Source organism: Talpa europaea (assembly GCF_964194135.1).
Source record: "Talpa europaea genome assembly, chromosome: 1".
NCBI lineage: Eukaryota > Metazoa > Chordata > Mammalia > Eulipotyphla > Talpidae > Talpa > Talpa europaea.
Window position 1 is genome coordinate 50153806 of NC_140073.1, and position 26212 is coordinate 50180017.

The 26212-nt window shown below is 44.4% G+C and overlaps 1 protein-coding gene across 4 annotated transcripts in view; it reads right to left on the minus strand.

Moving 5' to 3' along the window:
* TENM4 (teneurin transmembrane protein 4) overlaps positions 1 to 26212 on the minus strand; it is a gene marked incomplete at both ends in the record, with an annotated part of 390357 nt that overhangs the window by 198219 nt on the left and 165926 nt on the right. For all 4 annotated transcript variants that reach the window (XM_084236342.1, XM_084236341.1, XM_084236340.1 and 1 more), the window contains one exon: positions 942 to 1112. In XM_084236342.1, the coding sequence (XP_084092468.1) occupies positions 942 to 1112 (171 nt within the window). The remainder of the gene's footprint in view (positions 1 to 941; positions 1113 to 26212) is intronic.

Sequence of the window (26212 nt, forward strand, 5' to 3'; positions counted from 1 at the left end):
AGTGAAGTAATTTTTGTCATGGCATATTGGAAAGACCCTTAAGAAATTCAGAATTTGGCTTATGGATGTCCCATTCAACAACTGTCAAACTCTGAATGTCATCATTTCTTCCATCATTGGTAGAGAAATACCTGTGTCTCACTGTACTTATACAGTGGGAGAGAGTGAGGAGAGAGTGAAGTAGGACAACTTATGGAGACAACAAAAGCACTGCAGTCACATAGACCTGGGCTCAGATCCCACACTCCATTATTTACTGGCTGTGTGACTCTGGCCAAACCACTTAATTAATGTGATTCTTAGTGTTTGCATCCAAATGGGTATATACAGTTACTCTTACCTCATAGGATATCTGTGAGGATTAAATATAAGAGGCTCTTGACAAAAAAGCTTTGAAATAAACACAGTATGCAAACATTGATGATGATTATTATTGTAGATGAAGAAACTCAGGCTGAGGAAAACTAAGTGACTTGGCTCAAGGTCATATAGTTAGTAAATGCTAGAATACCTGAACTGGTGATTCCATTAAACAACAAGGGTTCAAGGACATTTCAATTACAACACATCACCTACACACAGGCCACACCCCGCTCCAGGAGGTGCCCATTCATCCCATAAGATTTCCTCAGAAACACAGGTCTTGACCCCACACAATCAGAGACAGCCACCCCAGCAGTGTGAAAGCCCACCATGCTTCCCTCGAGGCATGAGATGTGACACCGCTGCACATGAGCCCTGCCCAAGCCCCGCCATGAGCTCACAGTGAAAGGAACTGCGATGCAGACACAGGTGGACTGGCAGCTGGCGTGAAGTACAGCAGGATGGAGGAAGCGCCGAGCATGAGCTGTGAGTCAGGCACATGGCACGCAGAATGGAGGTCTCCTTGGTTCAAAGGCAGACACAGAGGACTCACGACACGCACAACACAGCAACCCTACCTTCTGTGGCTCCTTTGCCTTTCCTGTCAGGGATCTCTAACCCAGTGCCCCCTGAGGGATACAGGGAGACGTCCGTTGGCACAGGCCAACTGCTGGCTGTGTCCTCCGTGATCTCATACATCTGCCCCTCCATCGGCTGCAGGTGCCAGTTTAGGCCAAACAGGTGCATGGCTGTGGTGAGCAATGAGAAAAGTCATCTTTTTCTGCTGGAGGTGGACATGGAACTCCCAAGCCATAAGGGGAGGGAAGGCAGGATGGGGAATAGTGCAGTTCAACAAATAGCCCCTGAAGAGACCTCTTGGGGTGCCGAGCAGGGGACCTGGGCACCGGGATGATCAAGGCTCAGCTCCCACCCTGGAGGGCTCACAGGCTGGTGGAGTGAGCAAAGGGGCAGGGGGTGGGTGTCAGGAGTCTTATTGATTCGCTTCAAAAGAGAAATAACAATCTGGGGAGACAAATGCAATTTGTGTCATAAAGGGTTCATTTCTTTAATATAAAAATGTCTCCTACAAACAATAAGCAAAGTCCAACAACTCAGTAGGAAAACAGGCATAGAATATGAATAGACAGTTTACAGAATAAGAAATACAATTGGCTCTTAATCGTATGAAAAGATTTGACATCACTCATAGTAATACTATTTTTCACATATGGTTTGGCAAGGGAATAAAGGTTGAAAATATACAGTATTGGCAGAGAACGGGACATAAGCACTCTCATACTTTGCTGTTATAAGCATAAGCTCGCACAAACTCTATGAAGCGCAAGTTGACAAAAGCAGTCATATTTAAAATGCACATATACTTTTCCCTGGAAGTTAGAGATTCCAATTGTAGAATCTTCTCCCCCTGATATACTCCCACATGTACATCCAAATGGTGTCCATACAAGGTTATTCACTGCAGCATTGTTTATAATTATAAAATATTGGGAATGAGACCGTCAACAAGGGGCTAGGAAAGTTATTTCCATACTACAAAGTATTATCAACCATAAAAAAGAGAGGAAGCTCTTTGTGTATTTCTCTGGAAGGAAAATTATAAACTTTAGAACAGTGTATTTGTTATACTACCTTGATATATGTATAGAATATTTCTGACAGGATATGAAAAGTCCTCGGTAATAGTGGCTGTGTTCAGCCACACAGTGAGATGTTAAGTGCCAAGGACGTTTCAGTCTATCTATTGTACATTTTGATTTTGTATCATGCACATGTATTTCTACTGTAAAATTCTTTTCCAAGGTAGCAACTGCTAAATATATTCTTGTGCAACAATCTAGAAAAGACTAAAAGAAAAAGGATGAACACTATCCCTTGAGATACAATGCTTAAGAAGGCTAGGAAGCCTTTTTTCAAAAAGGCTTGTGATCTAGTACAACTGTTGGCTAAAGTCCCATTTTGGGATTCAAGTCTGGAGCACTGTCAAAGGTCCAGACTCACCTCTTCTGTGACTCCTACCCTAATTCCCCAATTACAAAATTAAGCCCCCCAAGCCCTGGACTCCACAGCACCCTGTATGTAGCCATCACCCTGTTTCCACTGACAAATGTTTCTAGGACCTACAGCTGACTCCAGAGAGCCAGAAAGAAATGGCAGCCCCTATTCCAAGGTTCTCACAGTCACAGAAGGCACATAGACAAGTAACAAAACCTAGCCGGGACTAGGAGGCCAGAGCAGGTGACTGACCCACTAGGATGGGGAGAGGAACGCACAGCAGTGCCATGTTACATCTAATCCTCAAGGCAACCCCACCAGAGCCAATTTACAGATGTGCATATTAAGTCTCAGAAGGTTCATTAAAATGATGATAATGATAAAACCATGATTTATTGGAGTGCGTACCACAGGCCAGGCATTGTGCTAAAGCGGTAAATGCAATATTTCCTTTAATTCTCACAATAATCCTAAGAGGTAAGTATTAATTTTTTAAAAAAAAATACAAAGATACAGAAGAGATCAATCAACATTTGGAAAGGTTAAACAGTTGACAAGGGGCAATGTCTAGCACAGAATCCAAACTGTTTCAATCCTGAAGTCATATCCCATCCATCTTTCCAATCCAGAAATCACACACCATCAGCTCGGCCCCCCTCACCATGCTGCCTCTCACTAGCTTATCTGGCTAGGTGGGTGGGCATTAGAAAGACATCCCCTTTCACACATCAAACAGCCTCCAAGGCTTTTACCTGCTTTTTAAGGTAGCAGCATAGATCCTGAGGCAGATAGAAGGTTGTCTTAACTAACCCCACTTTGGGAAAGGGGTTCCTGATGGCAGTCTTTAGACTGCTTTCGGCAGCCACTGCAGCACGAGTTCTATCCCCACCAGGGAGCTAACCTACATGGCTCAGCAGACCTCCCCTGTCTTGCCTGCTGCGTTCCTCAGCAGTGTATTTCAGTAGATCCGTCTATTCTGTTCCCCAGTTTGTCTCTGGTGAATCCTCTCAACCCCCTGCACCTCTGGCCTACACCTCAGTTCTTGTATGTATAAATAAAATAAATCTTTAAAAAAAAGGACACAGAAAAACTGCGTAGAGGAAACTGGAGAATACACAGCTTTCTGACCTCTTGTCCAAACACAAACCATCAAGGGAATACACCCAAGTTTGACTGAACCAGGGGTGCACTCTGCCCTGTTGCTTTCCTTTGCTTCGCGTGGTGCAGGGGAAAATATGCTGAACCAAAGGTAAGGAAACTTGTTTGGTGTCCTAACTACCACTTCCTAGAACATCATTTTCATCTGAGAAATGAGCATAAAATTTTTTCAAGGGATTGATTCATGCGAGATAATATACATGGCAACGTGCTTTGTAATCTACACACTTGCAATTACGATATTTTATAATCATTATATTTGTACTGTCAATAACAATGATATAACAGAAGCTCACATTTATGGGGCACCCTTTCAGGCCCTGGGCACTCCCCGAGTGGGCGACACTGCTCTCAACTAGCTCTGCATAGCTGGCAATAATAATCAAAGTTAACTTGCCTGGAAGAAGTGACTACGCTGCTATCTCCCAGGCTGAATTAGCTCACCTTTCTGCTTACTTTCTTACTGTTTTGATCTATCTATTGGCATCTCGGAAGGTAATGGAGAAATTGTTTCAACTACGGACAACTCAGATAAATGCAGTTAAATGAGCAGCGCTTCTTCCCCCATTAGAATCAATTATCCCATCTAACTGTGCAAGAGCGCTGTCTTGTTAAAAGGTCATGAGAATTAACTAATCTCAGAATGAATAGAACTCTCACAGCTTTGTGAAGAGAAACATTTTTATTGTCAAAACTTTCCCTTATTTTTAATAAGATGCAAAAAAGCAAGTCCTCGCTTTAAAAACATATGCAGAGGGGGGAGAAAACCAGGGGGGACAGTGACAGATGAAAATGGCCACAAGATCTGGCGTCCCGTGAGTTAATCAGGGCAGGACAGCCCACAGCTGGTGGGGGGGGGCACAGTCCATGACAGCTGAGAGGTATACGTTGGTACCCCTTCCTCTAAGGTTTGCCCAACAACCACGGAGGCTCCCACACAATCACGAGCTGGCCGGGGGGCTCTCTGACCTGTGGAAGAAGTGTTCCTGAAAAGAACCTGGGTAACAGGAGTTACCAGGTTCTGGATTCAACTTCAAGTGAATGGCTGCTCTCATAAGACTCCGTCATCCAGAAATGATTCTGGAGGCCGGTGCTTAAGGGAAGTGAGCACAGGCATGGAGATCGGCTGAAAGAGAGCTTAGCAGCTGGAGGGGAAGATGTAGAGGTATAGGGAGGGAGATGTGGAGTCAGTGATGGGAAGTTTAACCAGTCATGTGGTTCAAGTTGTCTTAAAGCCAAAACAAAAGGGACCTTAATTGCAATCCAGGGTCACAAATATCAATCATGCTAGGGACCCTCAAATCTTCACTGTAGTTTGGTGGATGGTGACTTTCATAGGGGGAGGGGAAGAGAAAAGCAAAGAACTAGATTGCTCTGCTTTCCCTTTCCCAAAGGACACAACACACACTCAGCCGGAGACTGCCCAAGGAGTATGGGACTTCAAGCAACCGCTCTTCTTTATCCTTGAAAATAATCAAACTCAAATAGCAGCAAAAAACTTGATTATCATTTGAATACATATTACATACTGAACACTTTATTTATATTCAATTTAATCCTCACATAGAGGTAGGTTGCAAAAACATTCCTGTATAGAGTGGAATACATTGATACACAATTTACTCAGGGAGGTAAAGTAAATTACCTAACACCATAAGAACAATTTTCAAACTCAGGAGCCTATGTACCCAAGCCAAGCTCCTTTTTTTACATGTTTTACTTTATTTATTTTTTTAAGATTTATTTATTTTATTTATACAAGCACTGGGTACAGTCAGAAGCGCAGGAGGGTGAGAGAATTCACCAGAGCCAGAGCAGGGAGCAGAATAGGCAGAAGGACCGAGGTACACTGCTGAGGGGAGCAGCGGGCGGCAGGAGGGGTCTGCGCGCCATGTGGGACCCTCACCCGGTGGCCAGGGATCGAACCAGCGCTGCAGAGGCTGCGGGCAGCTCTGCAACCCAGCACTCAATTGCTGTGCCACCGGGGAGGCCCACATGTTTTACTTTAAATCGAAGAATTACAGGTAACAGAAAGCCACCAGCAGAAAAAAAGAGTTGAAATGGATGTTTGGGGGAGGGGAATAATAAATATTATTATATGATAATATAATAACGGTGATAATAAATATTTCTTAACATACAACACCCTGTAAAGCAGTGGACAGTTGTGCATGCAGGCTATCCAAATGATCTGGAAGTCACGGCCATGCAACCCTAAAAAGCTAAGAACTGGTTCTTTCTAATCTGCTTTAAGAAGGGACCAGACCACCGAAACATTACAAATTATAATCATCCTATTCCCTCTTTCCTGAGGAATTAATGGTAACCACCCACCACCAAAGTACATCACAGGATTATCTAAATTACACCATGTGGGGTGTATTTGCAACTGTTAGTGCAAAACTCTCTGCAAACGCTCTGAAAGTGACCTAAATAAGACTCAATACCAGTTTTCCCTTTCAACTAGTGTGCAATTCAATAAAAAGGTGAGAAGATGCCAAAGAGTTCAGAAAAAGTCCATGGAAAGGTAGCAGTTCACAGGATCACCCACACTGAAATGTTAATGATTTTAAAAGGGTGGAGGGGGTGCTTATTACCTGAACTCTGGCCAATCTGATCCCAGAGCTGACATTTTCCAGTTGCCTTTTCCTGCCCGGCAAGACAGGAGAGATGGCTGAGAAAGTGCAAGCTCTGACTTGACATTTTTAAGAAAAACACTCAATAGATGTTCAGACACCAAAGGCTCCCCTCAGCACCCAGCCAGCAGGAAGCAATTAATAAAGCCACTATGCAGGCATTAGCGTTGCAAGGATCAGATTGTTTCTCTATCACAATGCCTGTTTCCTTTCCAAAAATCAAATGCATGACTCCCAGCACACGCAAATTAGCAGCTCCAGGTAGTGACTAGAGATGGTTAGGACATCCATAAACTGTTGACCCAAGTGGTGTTTTTTATTTCAAAAGACAGTTGGGGATGAATCCAGGCACAGGGATATACTACTTTTCTGTTTTATATTAGTGCTCAGTTATTCCTTTTAAAAATAGCATCATTAACTTGCTTTTACCAATAAAATATTAAAGTGACATGCAAAAAAAAATAAAAATAGCATCATTTCTCTAAAATAAAAGTCACTGGATTTGAGTGATAGTCTTCTAATGGGGAAAACCAAAACCAAAAAGAGAAAACAAAACAAAACATAACAAAAAATCCATTAGTTTCATTCCCAGGCTCTGTTCTTGGTCTTGCTACAAAGTCACGATGTTCCAATGTCCGAATCAAGAAATTAAATATACAGACATGCACTCTGAATTGTGAAGGAAAAAAAAAAAAAGGAAGCAACCTAGGTGTGTCTTCCAAATGGGAGAACCACTTAGCGAAGTTATGATACAGGCACTGGATGGAATACAAGGTGTGCAACTGCTCTCCTCAAAAGGGTCAGATAGGTTTTTCACACAATAAGTGGCACCTTGCTTTGGGGAACTAAAGGTCAATCAAGGCCCTGTGAACTTCAGGAAATCTACTACTACCAATACTTAAAGAAAGCAGATTATTTTAAGAGCAGTTAAGACCCTAGTGGCTAAGGAAAGTATTGTCCTTATGTCAGTTATTTGCCTTTTTCTAATCCAAGAATTGTTCGCTGTTCCTTTTCTTTATGACCTAGGAGAATGTAATTTGGGGGTGACTACTCAGGTGCAGGCATATCAGTGAACACATCCTCTCTACCTGAGAATGTCATTTTTAATCTCAGTAAAAAGATCCAATTCTCTCCTGGTTATGCACCTGGTCCTTAAACACAGGCTAAATACCCCTGGCCCTCCCATTACTCTGTGGAGTTATAACCATGTACATTCTCCATACATAAGCACATAGAATTAAACTGATTTTTCCTTTGCCAGCCCATCTGATAGCGTTTTGATTACTTGTCCAGCCTGGGAAGAATGCAGAGGGGTGAAGGATGTCCCCCTGTGCCTGGACCTTACAAAAGGTGGCCTTAAAAAGTAGATCTGACAGTCAGCAAAGGAAATAGATACTTATGATATTATGCGAAGGAACAAAAATGCAGGTCTGACTACATTTCTGTAAAGCCAGGTAGGCATACAGAAAAATCTGGAAAGGAATACATAAAAATGACATCAGGCTTTGAATTATAGAGGCCGAGCTATGGATAAATTTTCTTCACTAGTTTCCAAACTCGTGCTAATGCTCTTTGACATTAAAAAGGACATTCTACAATTTAGACTCAGGAGCAAGAGGTAGAAAAGAAGGAAGATAGAGTAGAGAGAGGAGACTCTAATTTTGGGCACATCCCTGGTGTCAGATGCTAGGCAAGAGGAATGACATTCAATCCTTACATCGACCTTGAGAAATTATTACTTCTTTTGCCAAGAAAGAAACTGGAGGTTCAGAGAACCTGCGAGACTTGGCCAGACATTTCCAAGATGGGAAGTGGTAAAGTCAATTTTGACTGGTTCCAAAGTGCAGGTTCCCTGTCCCCGCTCCTCGCCATCATACTGCTGATGAGTCATAAAATTTAGCATAGCACAACATGGCCAGGTTTTCTCTCTTCAGACAGTTCGTTCAGGGGCTTTAATCCCAAAAACAAAGCACAGGGAGCCCCTCTTCTCACAGCCTTGGGCATGGCCAACCCCCATAATCTGAAGCATGAAAACAGAAACAAGCACTATCCATTGGCAACTTGAGGATGCCAGTCCTCAAGTTGGCATCTGTCCAGAGCACTTAGGGTATATCTTATACTAATTCCATGACCCTGGAAAAAGTATTTGGCTTCTCTGAGTCTCCATTTCCTCATCTACAGATAGATGAAGATAGTACTATCTACTCATGGGATTGGACAATACAATGCATGTGATTTGCTTAGAACTATGCCTGGAGCAGAGCAGGGGCAAAATAAATGGCCATTGTCATCATCCTTGTCACCTTGCGATGCTGATTTTCCTAATTCCTGCATCCATGGAAAGATTTAAACCAGCTCTGTTGTGTCACCTTTTTCTTCTTTCTATATATGCCTCTAATTTCCCTACATGCCAAGTGCAAATTTCTTTAAGCTGAGGGCCCTCTCCTGTTCCCATTGGCTGACAGACCTTGGGCATAGAAATGAGAGGTATTTGCACAATGGATAAAACAAATTTTTAAAAGCAGAATTGCTATAAAGCAGCCTGACAGGATTCCACTGGAGACTACGTGGGCTAATTTTAAATCAAGTAAATATATTGCTTTTTCCTCCTGTCTCTCGATAAGCCTGACTGCAACAATCAGGGTTACTGTCTCTCACCCCCAAATTAAGTGTTTTCTGGAGAATGGACTCTGGCACAGTTAATCATTTCTCGGCACCATGAAATGCTGTGAGGAAGGGAGGCCTTTCAGCCAGGATTCACTGGCAGCTGCTCAATATTTCTGTAAATCAAGGTGGGGTCTGGTACCAGGGAAAGGCTCAAGCACAGCCAGCCAAGGAAGTGGGGAACAGGCATGCCCACCATCAATACAGAGAAGCAATACCATTTTAACTGGAGGCCACAGAAAACTGGCAACACGGCAAGTTGCAAGGGAAGCAGGGCCAGAATCTAATTTGTACGGAATCTAATTTGTACTCTTGTTGCGGTAACAGAATAAGAAAGCTATCCTTTCTGCATACCTTTCACCAGACAGGCTCCCCTAAGGCCCCTGCTGAACAGAAGTATTTAGAGTTGTCTACCTCCACCAGACTGCGAGCTGACCTCTCCTAGCCCCCCTTCCAATAACACGCTGGGTCCAGACAGGAAGAAACAGGGGCCTGGAGGGGGAGTGGTTAGAGCACAGCCTTGTGACCACACAGCCCTTCCGTTTCAGCTCTCGTGTTTCTAGCTATGTGATGCAGTTCACGATGTTTAGCTCTGCTGAGCCTCAGCTTCCTCATCTTCAAACGAAGACTTCACCTACCACCAAGAGTGGTTGTGGAGATGCCAGGACGGAATAGATTTTATGAGCTGATATCCATGCTTGGTATCTAACTCAAACAAACTTCTTTGTTGGTATATCATCGTTATCATTGTTACTTTTATTGTCTATTAAGATTTTCACTGAGAAAGTGAAATAAGGAGATTTCAGGAGTTGGGAGAGAGAAGTCTGTTTTGATCAATTGTTGGGGGTTATTGTCACACTAAACAATCACAGGGATCTGTCACCCCTCACACTCAGAGGAGGAGGCCCATTCTGGAGTGACTCATGGTACAGCCAGGAACTAAACTGAGCACAACCCTCCAGATTCCTACCTCACTAAATGACCGTTATTAAGTTACAGGGAAAAGCCTGTAAGATTAAAGGTGTCGTGTCCCTGAGCCATAAGTAAAGGAATGAACCCAGGGACAGGCCAGGTCGGGCCATCAGCACCCCTCTTCATGGCAGGGACTGCGCCTTTCATTTTTCTCCTCCAACATCTGACCCTCAGACATGAAGAAGGGAAGAAAGGGAAGAAGACGACATTTTAGGATTATTAGTATGACAGTAACAGCTCTCATGTGTCAGAACTGTCCTGTGTGCAAGACGTCATGTGACGCACATCCATTGTTTCACTTCATCTCACAACCTTTTAGGAAAATACTACTAGTAACCTCATTTTATAGATTACATACCTCAAAAAAGTAGCCCTAAAGTAGCTATGATTCATTGAATAGCGTATCTAGAAAACTACGGATTCAGGATTATCTATAATCATCACCACAGCACCAAGATCCAAAACCTGGTTTGGGTCACTCCAAATCTCCAGCTCATATCAGACTGATGTCAAGAAGCACCCAACAGGCTTTCATTTTGTTCTTATCAGAATAAAGTGTCATTTCCGATCAAATCACAGCCCACAGAGCAAATCTTCAAGCGACTCCACACAGAGAATGAGCTTAAATTGAATAAAAGGCCCACCATTTGCCCTTCATGTCTGAGGGAGCGGAGACCCCCAGTCTACACTCAGCCCTGCTGGGGTGAGCAGCCAGCACTGCCCTGGCAGAACAGCACCTGGTGTGAGGAAGTGCTGGTCCTTTCCAAGCGAGGAGGGGAAATGCTGGGGTGAAGCTCTGAAAGGTTCCCATGCTTTGCAGCACTTGCAGCTGAGCAGCAATACTATTCACAGGCGTGCTCCAGCATCTCTATAGAGAGGCATCTCCATTAGCAAAGGACCAGCCTCTCACGGGGAGGCACTGTCCCTCCTTCTCCTATACCAACCGTCAGCAGCAGCAGAAAACCCAGATTTGGTTAACACTAAGATACCCGTTGTTAGGCTCCATTTCCATAGTTACAAGGAGATGTGCTATGGAAAGGGTCCTAGAGACACCCTCACTTTCTGATTCCCTTTGGAATGCCAGCCGTGGAGTTGATTTTTTTTTCTGTGATCAAAGTCAATTAGAAGGTGGTTCCCGCCCTACCTCTAAACGGAGGTTTAATTTGTGTATGTATTATTAGGAAAGACATTTTCCCTCTGGAACATTCACTTTCAGAGAGAGGAATGAGGGTGGATAGATTAACGTGAGCCTGCCAGCTGGATTTGTAACTTGGGCTACTATTTCTTTATAATGAGAAGCGTTTTGAAAGTCCATGTTAAAACCTCACAAAACAGTGTGTGACATCCCTCCTTTACTCCCCCAGCTTCCCAGTCTCCTGCCCATAGGCATTTTGGGGCTCTCTGTGATCATACCACATTTTCTTGCCTCCCTTGCACAGAGCAAAGCACTTAATATATGTGAGTTCTTGTCTCCTTTGATGTACACGGACCCTCGTTTGATTCAGCCCTTCAATTAGGGACTTGAAGGCACTGTGAGATGCTGATCATGTTCTCAAGAGCTCCCACCATTCGTTGCAAGATATTCTGTGCCATGCCGTGTGCTAAGTTCTCTTTAAACTCAGTGTCACTTCCTCCTCACAAAGCCCTATTAGGGAGGGACTGTTTCTACCTTCCTCTGCAAAATGAGCAAACTGAGGCTCTAACAACGTGTCTAAGGTTCCACAACGTGTCTAAGGTTACACATTTAACAAGAGGCCGAGAAAAACTTCAGAGGGGAGTCAATCCTGTCCCCTCTGTCCTTTACCATTATACCCAGACACTACCTTTCTGATTAGAGGTAAAACTATGGAAATGACAGGAGAGAAAAACATCACCGATCTCTTTATTATGTAGCTCTGCCTCACTGCTCAAGTTTTGTTGGCAATATTTTTATGAGAGTAGAAACTTGAGGTGCTATCTTTTTATAACAGAAATGATTTTCAAAAAGCACTTATATGCTCATTAAGCACAGTATCTGATGTTCCTCATTATTTTACTCTGCTTGGGAGGCTCGCTTGGCCTGGGTAGTTGGAGACATCTGCCCAATCAGCTTCCAGGCTTTTGCTGATGCAGTAAACCTCTATATGGAATGGCTACACCTTGCTAATTTAAAAAAAACATTCTTTCATCTACCAGGTACACCATCAAATGTCATCTCTTCTGTGAGGATTGCCACTATTAACCTGAGCCAAAATGACCTCTGGCCCCCTGCTCTCCAGCCAGCTGGGGACCTTCCCACTGCTGGCCCCTTTCCCCTACACACTGCCATGATGCTGCACCTCCACGTGCTTCCTGGCCCTCCTGGCTCTGCTGTCCACCTCTGGGCCCAGGGGAACAGATGCAGAGAAAGAACAGGGCTTGAAGCCTGGCCCTGACCAGCAGCACGTCAGCAGAGCATCACCTAACCACTGTGACACTCAGTTTTTCCATCTGCAGGAATGAAAATCACACACAACCATCTCCTGTGTTCTTATAAGGATTAAATTTAACGAAAGTTCTTTATAGACTATAAAAAGTGTGTAGAAAATATGATGTAATAATTTTATTGCTCAGTAGTTAGTGAATCAAAGAAAGAATAGGCCAAGTTCAATACAGAATAAAGCAAAGATCTGTATGTGAAACAAGCAACACAGCCTAAGAGCCACATGACGAGGTGTATGTACAGCACTTTTTAACGACTAACTGTACTGCAGAAGAGCTAGCAGATATAAACAAGTTGTAAAAGGAGAGTTGCCTGTTTTCAGGTAAAGAATAGTACTACTTATCCTAAAATCCTCACTGACCACTGGCCTTTGCCACTAACCTCCACTTTATCCCCTTCCCTCTCCCTCCCTGGATGCAGAGACGGTAGAATCACGGGTGTGCCCACATACACAGACACACACAGACTGGCACACACGAGCACATGCACACACGAGCCCCAGGAGTGTGCTTACTTTACGATTCTACAGATGGCCCGAGTGTAAAACGTAGGACAGTGATGAAATGGAGGCCACGCCGTGGCACAATGAGTGATACTGGCACTTTTTCTTTTCCTCCACTGGAGGCTGTGAACAAAATCTAACTCTACTCTCAAGGGCACCACAAATCTAGCTTCCTGCCAAACACCAGCAGGACTTTCTCCAAAATGAAACTCTACACTGGTGACAATCTACTCATGCCAAGTGAAGCCTGGAGAAGAGCAGGATCAGATACCATGGTGGCTGGGAATCCAACAGAGACATGCTGGAGCTCCCCTGTCATCTGGGGCTCCTGTCCCTGTGATCCTGAAGCACTCTGGGGCGACCACAGCTTCCACCTCACACCACTGGCACAGAGCAAACCTGGCACAGCATGTGGCACAGGGCAGGGGGGCACTTTATTTTTCCATTAGAAAACAAGTTAGTTTCTGTCTTTCACAAGAACTCGTGACCCCCTCTCAGTCAGGAGAATCCTGGCCATGGGGATCATGATAGCAGGCAGGTTTGGAGTGAAACCTCATTCTAGCCCTCACTAGAGATGGGGTGTTGGACACATGACTTAACCTTCTTGGGCCTCAGTTTCTCATCTATAAAACAGAAATAAAAATAGAATGGTATCAAGCATAAGTTGGTCTTGACCAATATTTATTGGATAAGTAAGTTTGTAGGGAAGATTAAATGAGAAAATACGTGTAACATTTAGAACATGCTGGGCACATGTTCAGCTCTCAATACATGTGCGTGGCCATCTCTGTTACATCAAGTTAGGCTTTGGGGAGGAAGCTGGGTGCAGAGGGGTGCAGCAGGCAGGATGGCAGCCCCCAAACCCATCCCCCCACCCCTGTCCTTGTTTGCTGTGAGTCTCAGGCCTGGAGTAATCAGCAGAGGGAGACGTGGCCGGGCGCTTTGAGAGGTACCTGGTCTAAGGAACAAGGATTTGGAATCAGAAAATCTGGTATCTACCAGCTTTGCTTTACTAGTACCAAAACATTAAATAACTGCAGTGGGTCTTCACATGTGGGGCCTGCAGGACAAGGAAATGCAGTTAACAATTCTACACAGTGCCCAGAATGCTAGAAATTATCAATAGGCTTGAAAGGCCTCAAAGGAAGATATTTCTTATGCATTTTGCCTAGTGGATCCTCTCTTCTAAGGGTAGGGGGCCAGCGTCCTCCTATAACTATTGTAGTTTCTGTAGTTCACCAGTTCAGAGCCTTCAGGAAAACAGACTGGTGCCCAGTTGGGTAAAATGAAATGGACACGTGAGAGCATGATCTCTGCCATGGGAGCCTAAAAGAGGCAACATTTCTCTACCCTCCTCCACCTTTGCTTAGGCTATGCCATCTTCCTGAAAGCCATTCCTAGCTTCCCTTTCACTATCGTACTTAATTTACAAGACTCACCACCCTGAGGAAATTGTTTCTGATCTTCCTGGTTAGAATGAATTGTTCTCTCTTTTGGGATCCTGCTGGGATATGGTTCAAACTCCAGGAACATGATTTGATCATCTGTCTAGTATTGCCATCAGCCCCTGTCACATCTGGCTCTCCATGAAGCCATGGGGCGTCAAAGGCAGTGATGCTAGCTTATCCGGCTTTGTCTATCCCTTACAGTTTCAGACGCGAGCTTGGGGAAGCTTCCTCTGCTTAATTCCTGATTACCTGAAGCCCCTTCATTGGAAATGGCCCTTGTTTGCTGAGTCTGGAAGGGTTTAAAATCCCTGGGTTATGCAGCTGCGCAAAAGGGTGACAAGTGCATTTCCTCCACACCCACCATGGGCCACCCCTTGGTCTAGACCCTGTCTGCATGTGCGCTCTTGCTTAATGCTCAGAACACCCGGCAGACATTGGCACTGCCACAAGGAAATGGACTCTGAGGCATGAAAAACTTGCATCCGTCAGGGCAGGAATGCTGCTCTCACTCTGTCCAGAGTCTGTGCTTTTGCTACTAGTCTGTGTTGCTATTTTTAGAAAAATGAAGGTATTAAATTGTGGTTTTGTTGTTTTATTGATAGGAGGAAGAAAAAAGCCTGTATATATATATTTTTTACCATCTTCTCTCCTCTCACACGCCTCTCTCTCTTCTGCCCTGCAGTGAGGAGTAGCTTAGCTTGACTTGCTCTCCTCTGCCACGGCCTGGCAGCCTAAGCACACCCCTGACTGTACTACCTCCTCTCCACCAGTGCGAGGGATGTACAACAACAAAACAACAGCCATCCATGAAGCCATTCTCAATTCCTCTCTGCACTTAGGTGCAATTAAATCATGTTATTTCAAGGTAATTAGTACAGAATAAAAACAAGGACTTGGGGAAATATCTTTTTCAAAAATGCTAAAAACCTGTAGAATTGATTTCTCTTCCACACTCACAGGGGGGAGTGAGGAAGGAGCATTCTGGATGCACAGTTGGGGCTGCTTCCTGATCTATGTGGCTCTGCTGCCTCTTCAGGGGCCTTGAAACTGCCCCCAGGGCAAGGTCCTCAGAGCCCTGCAGCAGCGTGTCATCTCTGCAGTCATTGCTGTTATCACAAAACACGAATACAACAGTAAACTTATCAAGTCATTTCTTTTTCAGAGATACTTCCACACTCAAGATGCTTGACCCCCAAATTCAACACACAGATTAGATTTCATCCCTGCTGATTTTTACTAGTAAAAAAAAAAAAATGGTGCCCAATTATCATTTCATCTGTGTAACAGCGGACAGAGAAGGGTCCCATGCCAGGTCTGTGCCCCACCTGACTTGGGCTTGGTAGCCACCTTTGGTTTCCTTCCCTGCGTTTCCAGAAGCTACTTTTCACTCTCACATCATCTCATTTCCCTAGACTTCAGCTCTGCAACCTGTGAGGGCTTGAGTCCCTGTGTGCCTTGTCATCCCTACCACTACGCGCCTTGCAATGTCTACTAGATTTTGGCTCTCATGTCCTCCCTTTTCTCAACTTCAACAAACTTTTGCTGAACACAAGTGACATCATGCCAGATTCTGGTATAAAAAGCTGTAGTTATAAATTGCATGAGTTTATCTTTTTTGAATGCTGAGTAATATTCCATGGTGTATATGTATCACATCTTCTTGATCCAGTCATCTATTTTTGGGCATTTGGGTTGCTTCCATAGCTTACCTATTGTAAATAGTGCTGCTATAAACATAGGGGTGCAGCAACATGGAAGGAGCTGGAAGGGATCATGCTCAGCAAAATAAGCCAGAAAGAAAAAGAAAAACACCTGATGGTCTCACTCATAGCAGGAGTTAAGAAAACCTAAATAAGGGATCAGGAAAATGACTAATTATAATAAAGTAAAAACCAAAATCAACAAGCAACTATAAACCAGAGACACACTACAGGGGGTAGGGGGAGGGGAGGAGAGGTTAGGGTCAAAATAAAGGGGGTTGGGAATTGTATGGGGAATATAACCAAGATGAAAATGCATACATTGTGCAAAAATGAAAAATGATGTAAAAAATATATAAAATAAAATAAATTTTTTAATAAAAAGCTGTAGTTACAGCTCGAATGAGACAGAAGTTGTTTCGACCCTCACAGGGAGAACCTAATGGTCAAGAGAGTGACCACGTGTGAGAGTCCATTAGGGCAAAGGTGTTGACTTCCCTGAGCTTAGGAGACACACGATGGGGTCCTAGCTTAGTGTGAGCATCACAGGAGCTTTGCTGAGGAAATGACATGTGAGCTGAGCTCCTGAAAGGACTGACTGGGCAAGGGTTGGGGCTCCAGGAATGATGACCTGTTAGCCTCTCAGGGTCTTGGAACCACTTGTGACCTTTCTGCCCTCATCCCATGCCCTCGCCACGAAACTAACTCAACCAAGATTAAGCACAAAGCCCAAAGCTGGCAGGACTGTAGGGAAACTGGATCCCTTGCTGGGGCCCTGGAATTCAGTCCTTTTCTAAGGAGCTCCCATAAGTGAATAACACAACCTTTAAACTGTCCACACCCTGGGACCCAGGAATCCCGAATGGAGGATGTAGCCTCTCCCAAATAATTGTAAGACAAAAACAGAGCAGGAGGAATACAGATGTTCACAGAAGGGCTATTTACAATAGCAAGCTGTTTGAAAAAGCAAGAATAAAATGATATGGTAATAACACAAAATATGACAGAGCTTTCAACTTGACAAGTTGAAAACTGTGTCAATATTTGAAAAAAAAAGTGGTCTATGAGAAAGGCAGAGGAACATAAACCTGTGTGTTCTTGTTGCTATCTTCAAGGAGGTCATGTATAACATACAGAAAATGCTGGATGCTCCCAGTGCTGGCCCTAACATCTTGATTTCTCCATTACATCTTAAAATTTTCTCTACAACACTTTAATATCTCAGAATTTGAAGGTTATCGTAGGTAACACCTGATTTTGAATCCACTAGATAAGTCACATCTTTACTGTACCTCTCAAGAACAAAACTACTGAGCTAGGGAATAGATAAGTGGTTGCTAGAGGCTGATAATAAGGAGAGAGGAATGACTATAGAGGGGCACAAGGGAACTTTTTGGGGGTGATGGAGATGCTCTGTTTTGATTGGGGGTGGTCACACAGTTCAATCAGCTTGTCAGAGTTCACAGAATGGCGCACCTAAGAAATGTCCACTTTCTGTATGTGAATTATTTTCCGACAAATCTGGGTTGGGTAACTGAGTAGCTGTGCAGGTCAGGGAGACATGCCAATGGTTTGGGTCTTGAGCATAGTCAGAGCCCTGAATATTGTTAGAGAAAGGAATTATGAAAAGTGGGGGTGCTGATGGTCTCCATCTGCCTCCCAGATCGACTCCATCCTTTCTCAGCCAGCCTGCTCTATGACCTGGTGGACTGATCCAAATGCTTAGTTCCCTTGGTTGGGTACTGGCTTCTGATTGGGTTCCACTAATGGTGAGGTTGAGGGGTGGGTAGAGAGTAAGGTCTGAAAGTTGTAAACTTTATTTTCATGGTCCGCTAAAACATGCTGAATGACTTAATCATTTGGCAAGTATTTTGTTTGTTATCTTTTTCCTATTTTACAGACCAAGACACTCATCTTAAGGAGGTTAAGCCCAGGAGCACATGACAGAAGGATGGCACAAACAAACCCACTGGTCTCTAAGAGTCTGGGCCTCTACTCTGTCACTGAGGCCCTGGTTCTGTCCTCCACAGCTCCATAAAGCAAGCCTGCCCCCTCCTCCCTATGGCATCATTCCAGATAATTCCTTAATTCACCCTTTTGGGGGGGGGTGTTGGAGGATATTTGTCTGGGGTCTGTTATAAAGAGAACAATCTATATATATCTTGCTATTAGCAATTCCCACAGAGCAGCAAGAAGGAATCAATCTTGGAGAGAAAGGCTTTAATACAGGATCTTATATCTTTATCACTTTTTCCTCGCCCTAAAAGATAAAGTTCAATCATCTCCATTTCCCATTCTTTGGACTATAAAGCTAAATCTATGGCTTCTATCCAACAGGCCTGATGTGAAGTCAAAGAGAAAGGAAAGAAAATGAGCCTCACTAATAACACCTAGGCCCAAAGTGCAACAGGCCTGTGCTTATGAAGCAAATGACATCTGAGATCCTAAAATTACATGAGCTCAACCATTTGGGGATAACTGAGGGAGAGGAGGGGGAACAATCACCCTGGACTCTCTTTCGAATCCTTTTTCTACTCATTTCATGACCATTTCATCTGGGCATAAAATCCACATTTCTGCATCGAGTGGTGCCCCACCTGTTCTGTGTAGGACATCCTATATCTTTGGCAGATTGAACCTTCTTGCAAGGTATTTTTATTCAACCAAGTCTTACAGAGCACAGCTTCCCTGTGCCAAGCTTTTGCTAGGAATTGATGATAGGAGAGAGAACAAGACCTCAAGAGATGAGAATGTGAGCAATAGCATCTCCATGGAGAAGGGCAGCCTAATATCGCGTCTAACTGGACAACTGCCATGCTGAAGTCTAATTTGTACAGTGAAATGTCAGATCCCTTGAGAGAGTCTGCACACATCTGTGCAGGTCACACTTAATGCCCAAGTCCATCCTCTCTCAGCTCTGTTCAGATAACATCCAGAACTGGATGACCCTGGCTCTTCCAGACCATGAGCTGCAGTAATATTCCAATAAGCAATGTTCTCTACTAACTGCTTTTTGAAAAGCAGCAATTAAGCTTAGCAACATTCTCACTTATAAATTAAAGTATCACCACTTCAAGCCCGGGTTCTGATTTTTTTCTTCCAATCCACAATCAGCTGCTGGTGGGGGTGAAAAATGCGACCTAATTAAAAAAAAGAATTTCTCATTGCTACTGAGTCTGTTGGAATGTTCCACCATAGTCACGCAGAGGTTGCTGTGGCCCACATTTGTGATTCCACCTTTCACATCCTGGTTCACTTTTCTACAGGCAGAAAACTGTAGACCAGGAGAACCTGATGGGATCATCTCCTCCCTCTCCATCCTAGAGCTCTCTCAGGTCCAAGAAACAGTGCCAACCCTCTCCTAGGCCACCAGCAAGGGAATCCTCTTTTGTCATGAGCTTGGTGCTTATTCAACATCATCTCATTTAACCCACACAACAGCTTCTTGAAGGAAATACCATTACTGGTCCCATTTTGCAGGTGAGGAGAGAGGAAACCAAGTCTCAGGGGTTGTGCAGCTGGGGGGAGGCAGAGCTCAGATCTCCACTGAGTTGGTCACACTAAGGATCCTGTGTTCACAATGAATGACGGTTTTGCCCTGCAAAGGCACCCAGGACCCAGGATGGAAAAAGCAGCATCCAGAGGGGTCTCCCGTAACGGGTAAAGCTACTCCTGGTTTTTGTATAATTAACAAGCCCTGTTTGTCTTTTCTTCCAAAGGCCTATCTGGCAAGATAGATGCTTGAAGAATCCTCGAGATATTAATCCACAGCTCTTCTGTGGCACTCAGTGTCTGCTTTCTACATAGAGATTCAGAACCAGGGAGGCTGTCAGTTTTATCTGGATAGAGGTAACTGTCAGGGAAGTGAAAATCAACTTTTGTCCTAGTTAAAGAAATTATGTGAGGTGCTTTTTCAGTAATGATTCTTCTTGCGGCTACTTCCCTGTAACAGAGAGACATTGCAACAAATGTCTTCTGACAGGTTCCCTGCTTATTCGATCCACTGCCCTTGTGACTAACACAGGCTAGGAAGCTGCAGGTGCTGCAGCAAGACAAGGCTGGTGCAAGTTCTCACTCAAGATTCACAAATGCTCTTTTACATCTGATGCTAATAGTACTAATGAGACTCCCTGGTGGCGCAAGAGGTTAAGACGGAACTTATGAAACTATCTGGAGCCACTGCAGCACAAGTTTGGTCCCCGGTCATGGAACTATCTACATGGCGCAGCAGACCTTTCCTGACTCGCCCGCTGCTCCCCTCAGCAGTGTATTTCAGTCAATCTGCCTGTTCTGTTCCCCGCTCTGTCTCTGGTGAATCCTCTCACCCCCCACACTCTGGCCTGTTTCCCAGTTCTTGTATGCATAAATAATCTTTAAAAAATAAATAAAACTATTAATAACAGTGATGGTCTCTAACTTAAATTGAGTGCTAACTCTGGGCCAGGTGGATGGGTAGGTACTGTCTGCAAATGATCTTACTGGGATTTTGCAACCACCCTGTGAAGTAGCCGCTGTCGTGATCCTCATTTTACAGATGGTTAAGTTGAGGCTGAGAGAAGTTAACAAAACTCACAAAGCAGTGAGCAGCAGGGCTGAAATCTGGGAGCAGGCAGCCTAACTTCAGAACTCACGCTCTCAACCATGATATCCTCTGACGCCTCCCTGCAACACAGGGCAATCATTCTGTTATAGGACAGGGAGAGGGGCAGCCCAAACCCCGCAAACCTGTCTATTCTAAGTGGGTTCTGCCATCCGCTGCATCAACACAAAACATAGGAGACTTTAATGGGAAGGAACTTTAATAAAACTAGGAAACAATACAGGTAAGGCAAAGAGTCTAGTTTCTAAGTGAAGCACCCAAAGTTACCCGTCCCCTCGTGGGTAAAACTCCATCCATATGGGATCGGCCCAGAGCAAGGCCCCAAAGCCTGCCACAAGTCTAAAGCATCTTCCAGTGGGGACCCACAGAAAAGAGTCAGAAACAACCAGACAAGCCCGGAAGGAAAAGAGCAAAATCAACATCAAGATAAAAGCTGCCATGGTCACCTCTCCACGGGTCTCACCCACATCTGTGTCACCCAGTCCACGACCAAAAGACAAGCACAGTTTCTTTACGTGTCTCTAGGCTCCATGCGCCTCCTCTAGGTCTCCTGGCTCCATCCTGCTTCCTTCCTCAGTCTCTTCTGCAGCTTCTCCTCTTCCTGCTCAGCTCCACCCTCCCTTGGGTGGGGCAGGGCACCTCCCCCTTTCCTGGGGACCACCCTGTTACAATCCCCCCTTTTAATTTTTATTCCACCATATCTATGGTGGCACAGATCTCAGGGTGTAATCTTAGGAGACAGTCACAATTCCAGCCACAAACATTACAAGAGCTCTACGGACAGTAGAAACTGAGGTTCAGAGAAGTTCGATAACTTGCCCAAATTTGCAGTCAGCAAGTGAAAAAGCCAGGCCTGAAATGGAGTCTTTTGACTCAAGCCCAGAGCCCATCGCAGCAGCTAAGGATGGCCTTTGAAATCCTGTCATTTACTGGTTTTGTGCTCCAACCAAGTGGTTTACTTCATTAAACTTTGGTTTCCTTTTCTAGAAAACAATGCCCATCTCACAGAATTGTCATGAGTGTTCAGAGAGATGATACATGTAATGGGTTTGGACCAATGCCAGGCACATGGTAAGAAACCACAGCATCAGATACTAAGATGGGAAAGTTATGGCATGGGCCTTAAGACTGAGCTCAAAAGCGGGAAAAAAAAAAAAAAGCATCAGCTCACGAGTCTGAATGCCTGGGCTCGGATGGGTCAGAGTCCTGCCAGTTACCTTGCCATGGGAAGGGTCACTTCAGTCACTGGGTCTCAGTGGCATCATCTGTACGGTGGAAATTAGAACCCAAAATGGTCCTGTGAGATTTCACTGCAAAAATACAAACTAGTTGGAACGGACCCGAGAGGGCAAGTAAAGAGCATGCGCAGAGTGGCCCAGGATCTCTTTACTGCTCTAACCACGCCAACTGTTGTTGCGGTGACCATGTTTTAAAAACAGCTGCTATGAATCAGAGACATTCTGCAGGGAGGGGGAGGGAGAGGAATCAAAACAGGGGAGGGAGGAGCACAAGGGAGATGGTGCAGGGTGACCTGGTGGTAGGAATTCTACAGGGACTACACCCAAGAGGAGAAAGCCAACTGTGCAAAAATGAACAATGACATAAAATACATATAAATAAATAAAATTACTTAAAAAAATAAAAATACAAACAGTCGCCATGGCTGTACAAGTTTTATGGCCGAACTCACAACTATCCATCCTTCCTATCAGTCTTTCCCTATTTTTTGTACAAGAAGGTTTCTCTTCTTCAGAAAATAGAAGGTAGGGGTGGACGTGGAGACTGAAAAGGATCTGAGGACCTTCATAGGGAAGGTGGGTAAATAAAGCACCGCCAGCCTCCTCATGGCCACCTCTCCCAAAGGGCGACAAAAATGCACATCTTCTCTTATGCACTTTCTAAGGGTCCTCCCAGGATTCCCAGCCCAGGCCAGAGAGGCCGAGTAAAGGGGCGGGCAGAGGGAGAGGAAGGCCCAAAGGTGGGACCAGGTCCTGGAGCCTTGTGGGTATGAGCACACAGACATTGTCTCTTCATCCCATGAAAATAACTGCAAATGTCTCCCTAAATGAAAGGTTAGGGTTAGGGTTGCTTGTTTCCCAAGAAACTGTCCTGCTGAAAAAAAGAATGTCAAATGGATCTGCTGGTGTTATCATCCCAATTTGGCAGCCTTGAGCCAACAGCAGCAAAAGAACAATTCTTTTCCACTCTCTTGTTTTTGCCTCCCCCTCTGCTGGTGAGGTGATGTAATTCTTATGTGGAACTTGATAAGATGTAGAAAATAATTACAAATGAAAAGGTTATTCATAATTTTTAAATGAGTTAATTAGTAAACCCGGTCAGACTCACTCATTACAGCAATTAATAATTGATTATACTTGAAATTAAACACAATTTTTCATCAAAAATCTAATTAAGTATCTGTGCTTTTGCCTGTTGATTAGATCAGTTGGTCTGCTGGAAAACAGTCTTTGTTGAGAATATTTGTGCTTGGCTGAGACAATTAATTTGATTTTTAATAATTTATAGTTCCTTACAAGTTAGTCATCAAAGCCTGTGATTGTGGCCAAGCAGCAAGATGCACATCCCTTACTCCAGCAGCTGGCGGAAAGCAGACATCCCTCTCCCCACCTTGAGGAAAGGTAGGGTGCAGGGACAGCCTTACACCTGCAGTGCCTTTACCTGCATCAGTTTACTCCAGCCTCACTAATATCCTTCTCAGGTCATGTGTCATGTTTATTCTCTAGATCAGAAAAGAGGGCTCCGAAAGAGAAGGGCCCAGGGCCCAAGGTCAAACAGTGACAAGGTGGCAGAGCTGGAAATGGCATTCAGGCTGTGGAGCCAGGCTCAGCTCCCAGTCCTCTGCTAACAAAGGGAATACCCCAGGTTGCCTCTCTGACTTGCTAGTTAGAGTGTGATCCTAAGGTTTTTACATGGATAGGGGTTTACCAAAGTGATGGATTTAATCTCAGCAAAGATCTACTAGTAATGGACTAAACACTCCTAATTTGACACACATTTTCCTAAGTTGACCTCATACCTACCTCATACCTCTCTACCGACATTGTCACCATCTTAGTTGAGCCCTCAGTTTCTCCTGGCTTGTTACTACAATAGGGCCTGCCCTTCTTTCTGTGACTCTAATCTTTCTAAGTTAAATCTGACCATGTCCTGCCACTGCTTTAAAAAGGTTTATCAATGGTTCCTCATTGTCCATCAGTAAGGTCCTTAATTTGTCCTCCAAACTGATCCTCATAATCTAATCAAACTCTCCTGCATTAGCTCCAATCATGCTTCCCATCCCTTTCAAAAGCTTCAAATAGAGAAAATGTCTTTGCCACCATATCATCCTTCAAGTCATTGAAATGTCCCTTGGTTGAAATGCCCTTCTTGCATGTCTACTTCAGTTTTTCACCTACTTTAGGATTCAGTTAAAACAGGACTGCTTCCCTTATCCTCCTGGTGGGGAGTTGGGTGCTCCCAGAGCTCCTAAATTGTCTCAATTACTGCAGGTGGTGTCCTTGACTAAGCTGTGAACACACCAAGGGTAGGACTTGCGCCTGGTTCCAAGCGGGCATCCTGTATGGTCTGCTGAATGCAAAATAAAATTCACAAAATCACAGATTCAAAGACTATCAAAGTTGGAAGGAAAACGTTAAGACCATCTGCTGAAAACCCCTAGCCAGTAAGTGAATCTATTCTTGCCACTGGTCATCAAGTTCTATTTGTATCCTTCCAATGACAGTGCATTCACTACCTCCAACAGCGGTCCCTATCTTTAGTAGCTGTAGACTGGCCATGTATTCTTTTTTTTTAAATATTTATTTATGCATACAAGAAATGGGGTACAGGCCAGAGATGTGGGGGGTGAGAGGATTCACCAGAGACAGAGTTGGGAACAGAACAGGTGGATTGACAGAACTATACTGCTGAGGGGAGCAGCAGGCGAGTCAGGAGAGGTATTCTTAATGTATGGGAGAAAAAGAAGTCCTTTAAGATTAAGTAATACAGGGCCTCCCCGGTGGCGCAGCGGTTGAGCGCTGGGTTGCGGGGCTGCCCGCAGCCTCTGCAGCGCCGGTTCGATCCCCGGCTGCGCCCCGGCCACCGGGGAGGGTCCCACGTGGCCCACAGACCTCTCCTGCCGCCCACTGCTCCCCTCAGCAGTGTACTTCGGTCCTTATGCCTGCTCTGCTCCCCGCTCTGGCTCTGGTGAGTTCTCTCGCCCTCCTGCACTTCTGACTGTACCCAGTGCTTGTATAAATAAATAAATAAATAAATCTTAAAAAAAAAAAAAGATTAAGTAATACAGAAGAGTTTACTTAATATATAGATTTATTCCTTCTCCCTGAAGTAGGGTACACATTGTTAACCTTAAGACTTCAGTGAAAAACAAGTTGACATCTATATGCAGAAAGCTATTTGACTCCTGATGAACAGTGACACTTTTTGTTCAGAAGTCTTCTTCGGTAGGAAATATAACAATGTTGGTCAAAAACAATAATGTCAGCCTGTGACAGTGGCTGGTGGGGACACAGTACTGGTGCCGGGAGGAAACTTTCGTGTCAGGTGATGGTGTTTGAAACCCCACAGCTCTCCTTTGTAACCCAATCTACATCAATCATGTACCTCTCATAAGTCTGATGGGCACTGACCTCTCTCAGTTTGGCTGTTCCTTTTACTCAATGACCCATAGCAGTGATAGCAAATATATGGCATGTCATCAATATTCTTCATGCCTGTGACCATGACAGACATCACTAATCAATCACAGAGACTCTTTCACTGGGCCTGAATATAGCCTCAGAAGCCTTCTCAACACAATTTTCCAGGCAGCAACAGCTAATCAATCACATAGAAAAAGAGATGAAACATGTGTGCCAATATTCGCGAGGGGAAAAGAGACCTGAAAAATCAGAGGGGTTTATTATCACTCTAGATATTTAAGGAGACCTTCTTGTTTGCAGGACATCATCCATCTGATAACTTGGTTTTTAAAGTCAAGAATCCCACGAGAGGTAATCTTTTAGCTCACATCACCCAAGCCCCCATCCAGGCTTGAATTCCTTCTCTATACCCCAAACACACAGCACCCATGTTCTACTAATTCCTAGTGACAGTGCCGACCCCCTCTCAAGACAGTTTTTGTCTCACTTACAATGGCTCTGCTGGTTACAAAGTCCTTTACCACAATGGGTGGTGTGCTGTCTTTTTTGGCCTCTGCCAGTTTGTTCGGTTTCTGTTGTGCTTATACTGAAAGAGAACCATCTGTTTACAGAATCATTGCATGAGATTCCTTACAGATTCCTTAGCATGGGTTCAAGGTCTCTCAAACTGACCTGACCTACCTTAAATGTCAGAAATATAGAATATGAAGGTTGGAAAGGATAGTGGGTGAAGGACTCCCCCCCCAACCCCGCCCATGCTAGAGGCTGTTATTAAGTCTGGTTTACACAGAAACAGTGGGTTCTACACAATGTCTATAGAATCTCCTTAGATTAGTATCTTGCCTGGGAGAAGACCAAAGAGAGGGTTTAGAGCAACAAACCAGAACGAGCTGGAAATGCATGAGGAAATAGACGAGGTAGGGGGGAACCATCCTGGGGGAGCTGGCCCCGAAACTCAGCTCAGTGGGGTTTCCCGGGTTCTTGACCACACTCCAGGCCTGGGCTCCCATAGTATCTGCGGCTGCCTTGCAACA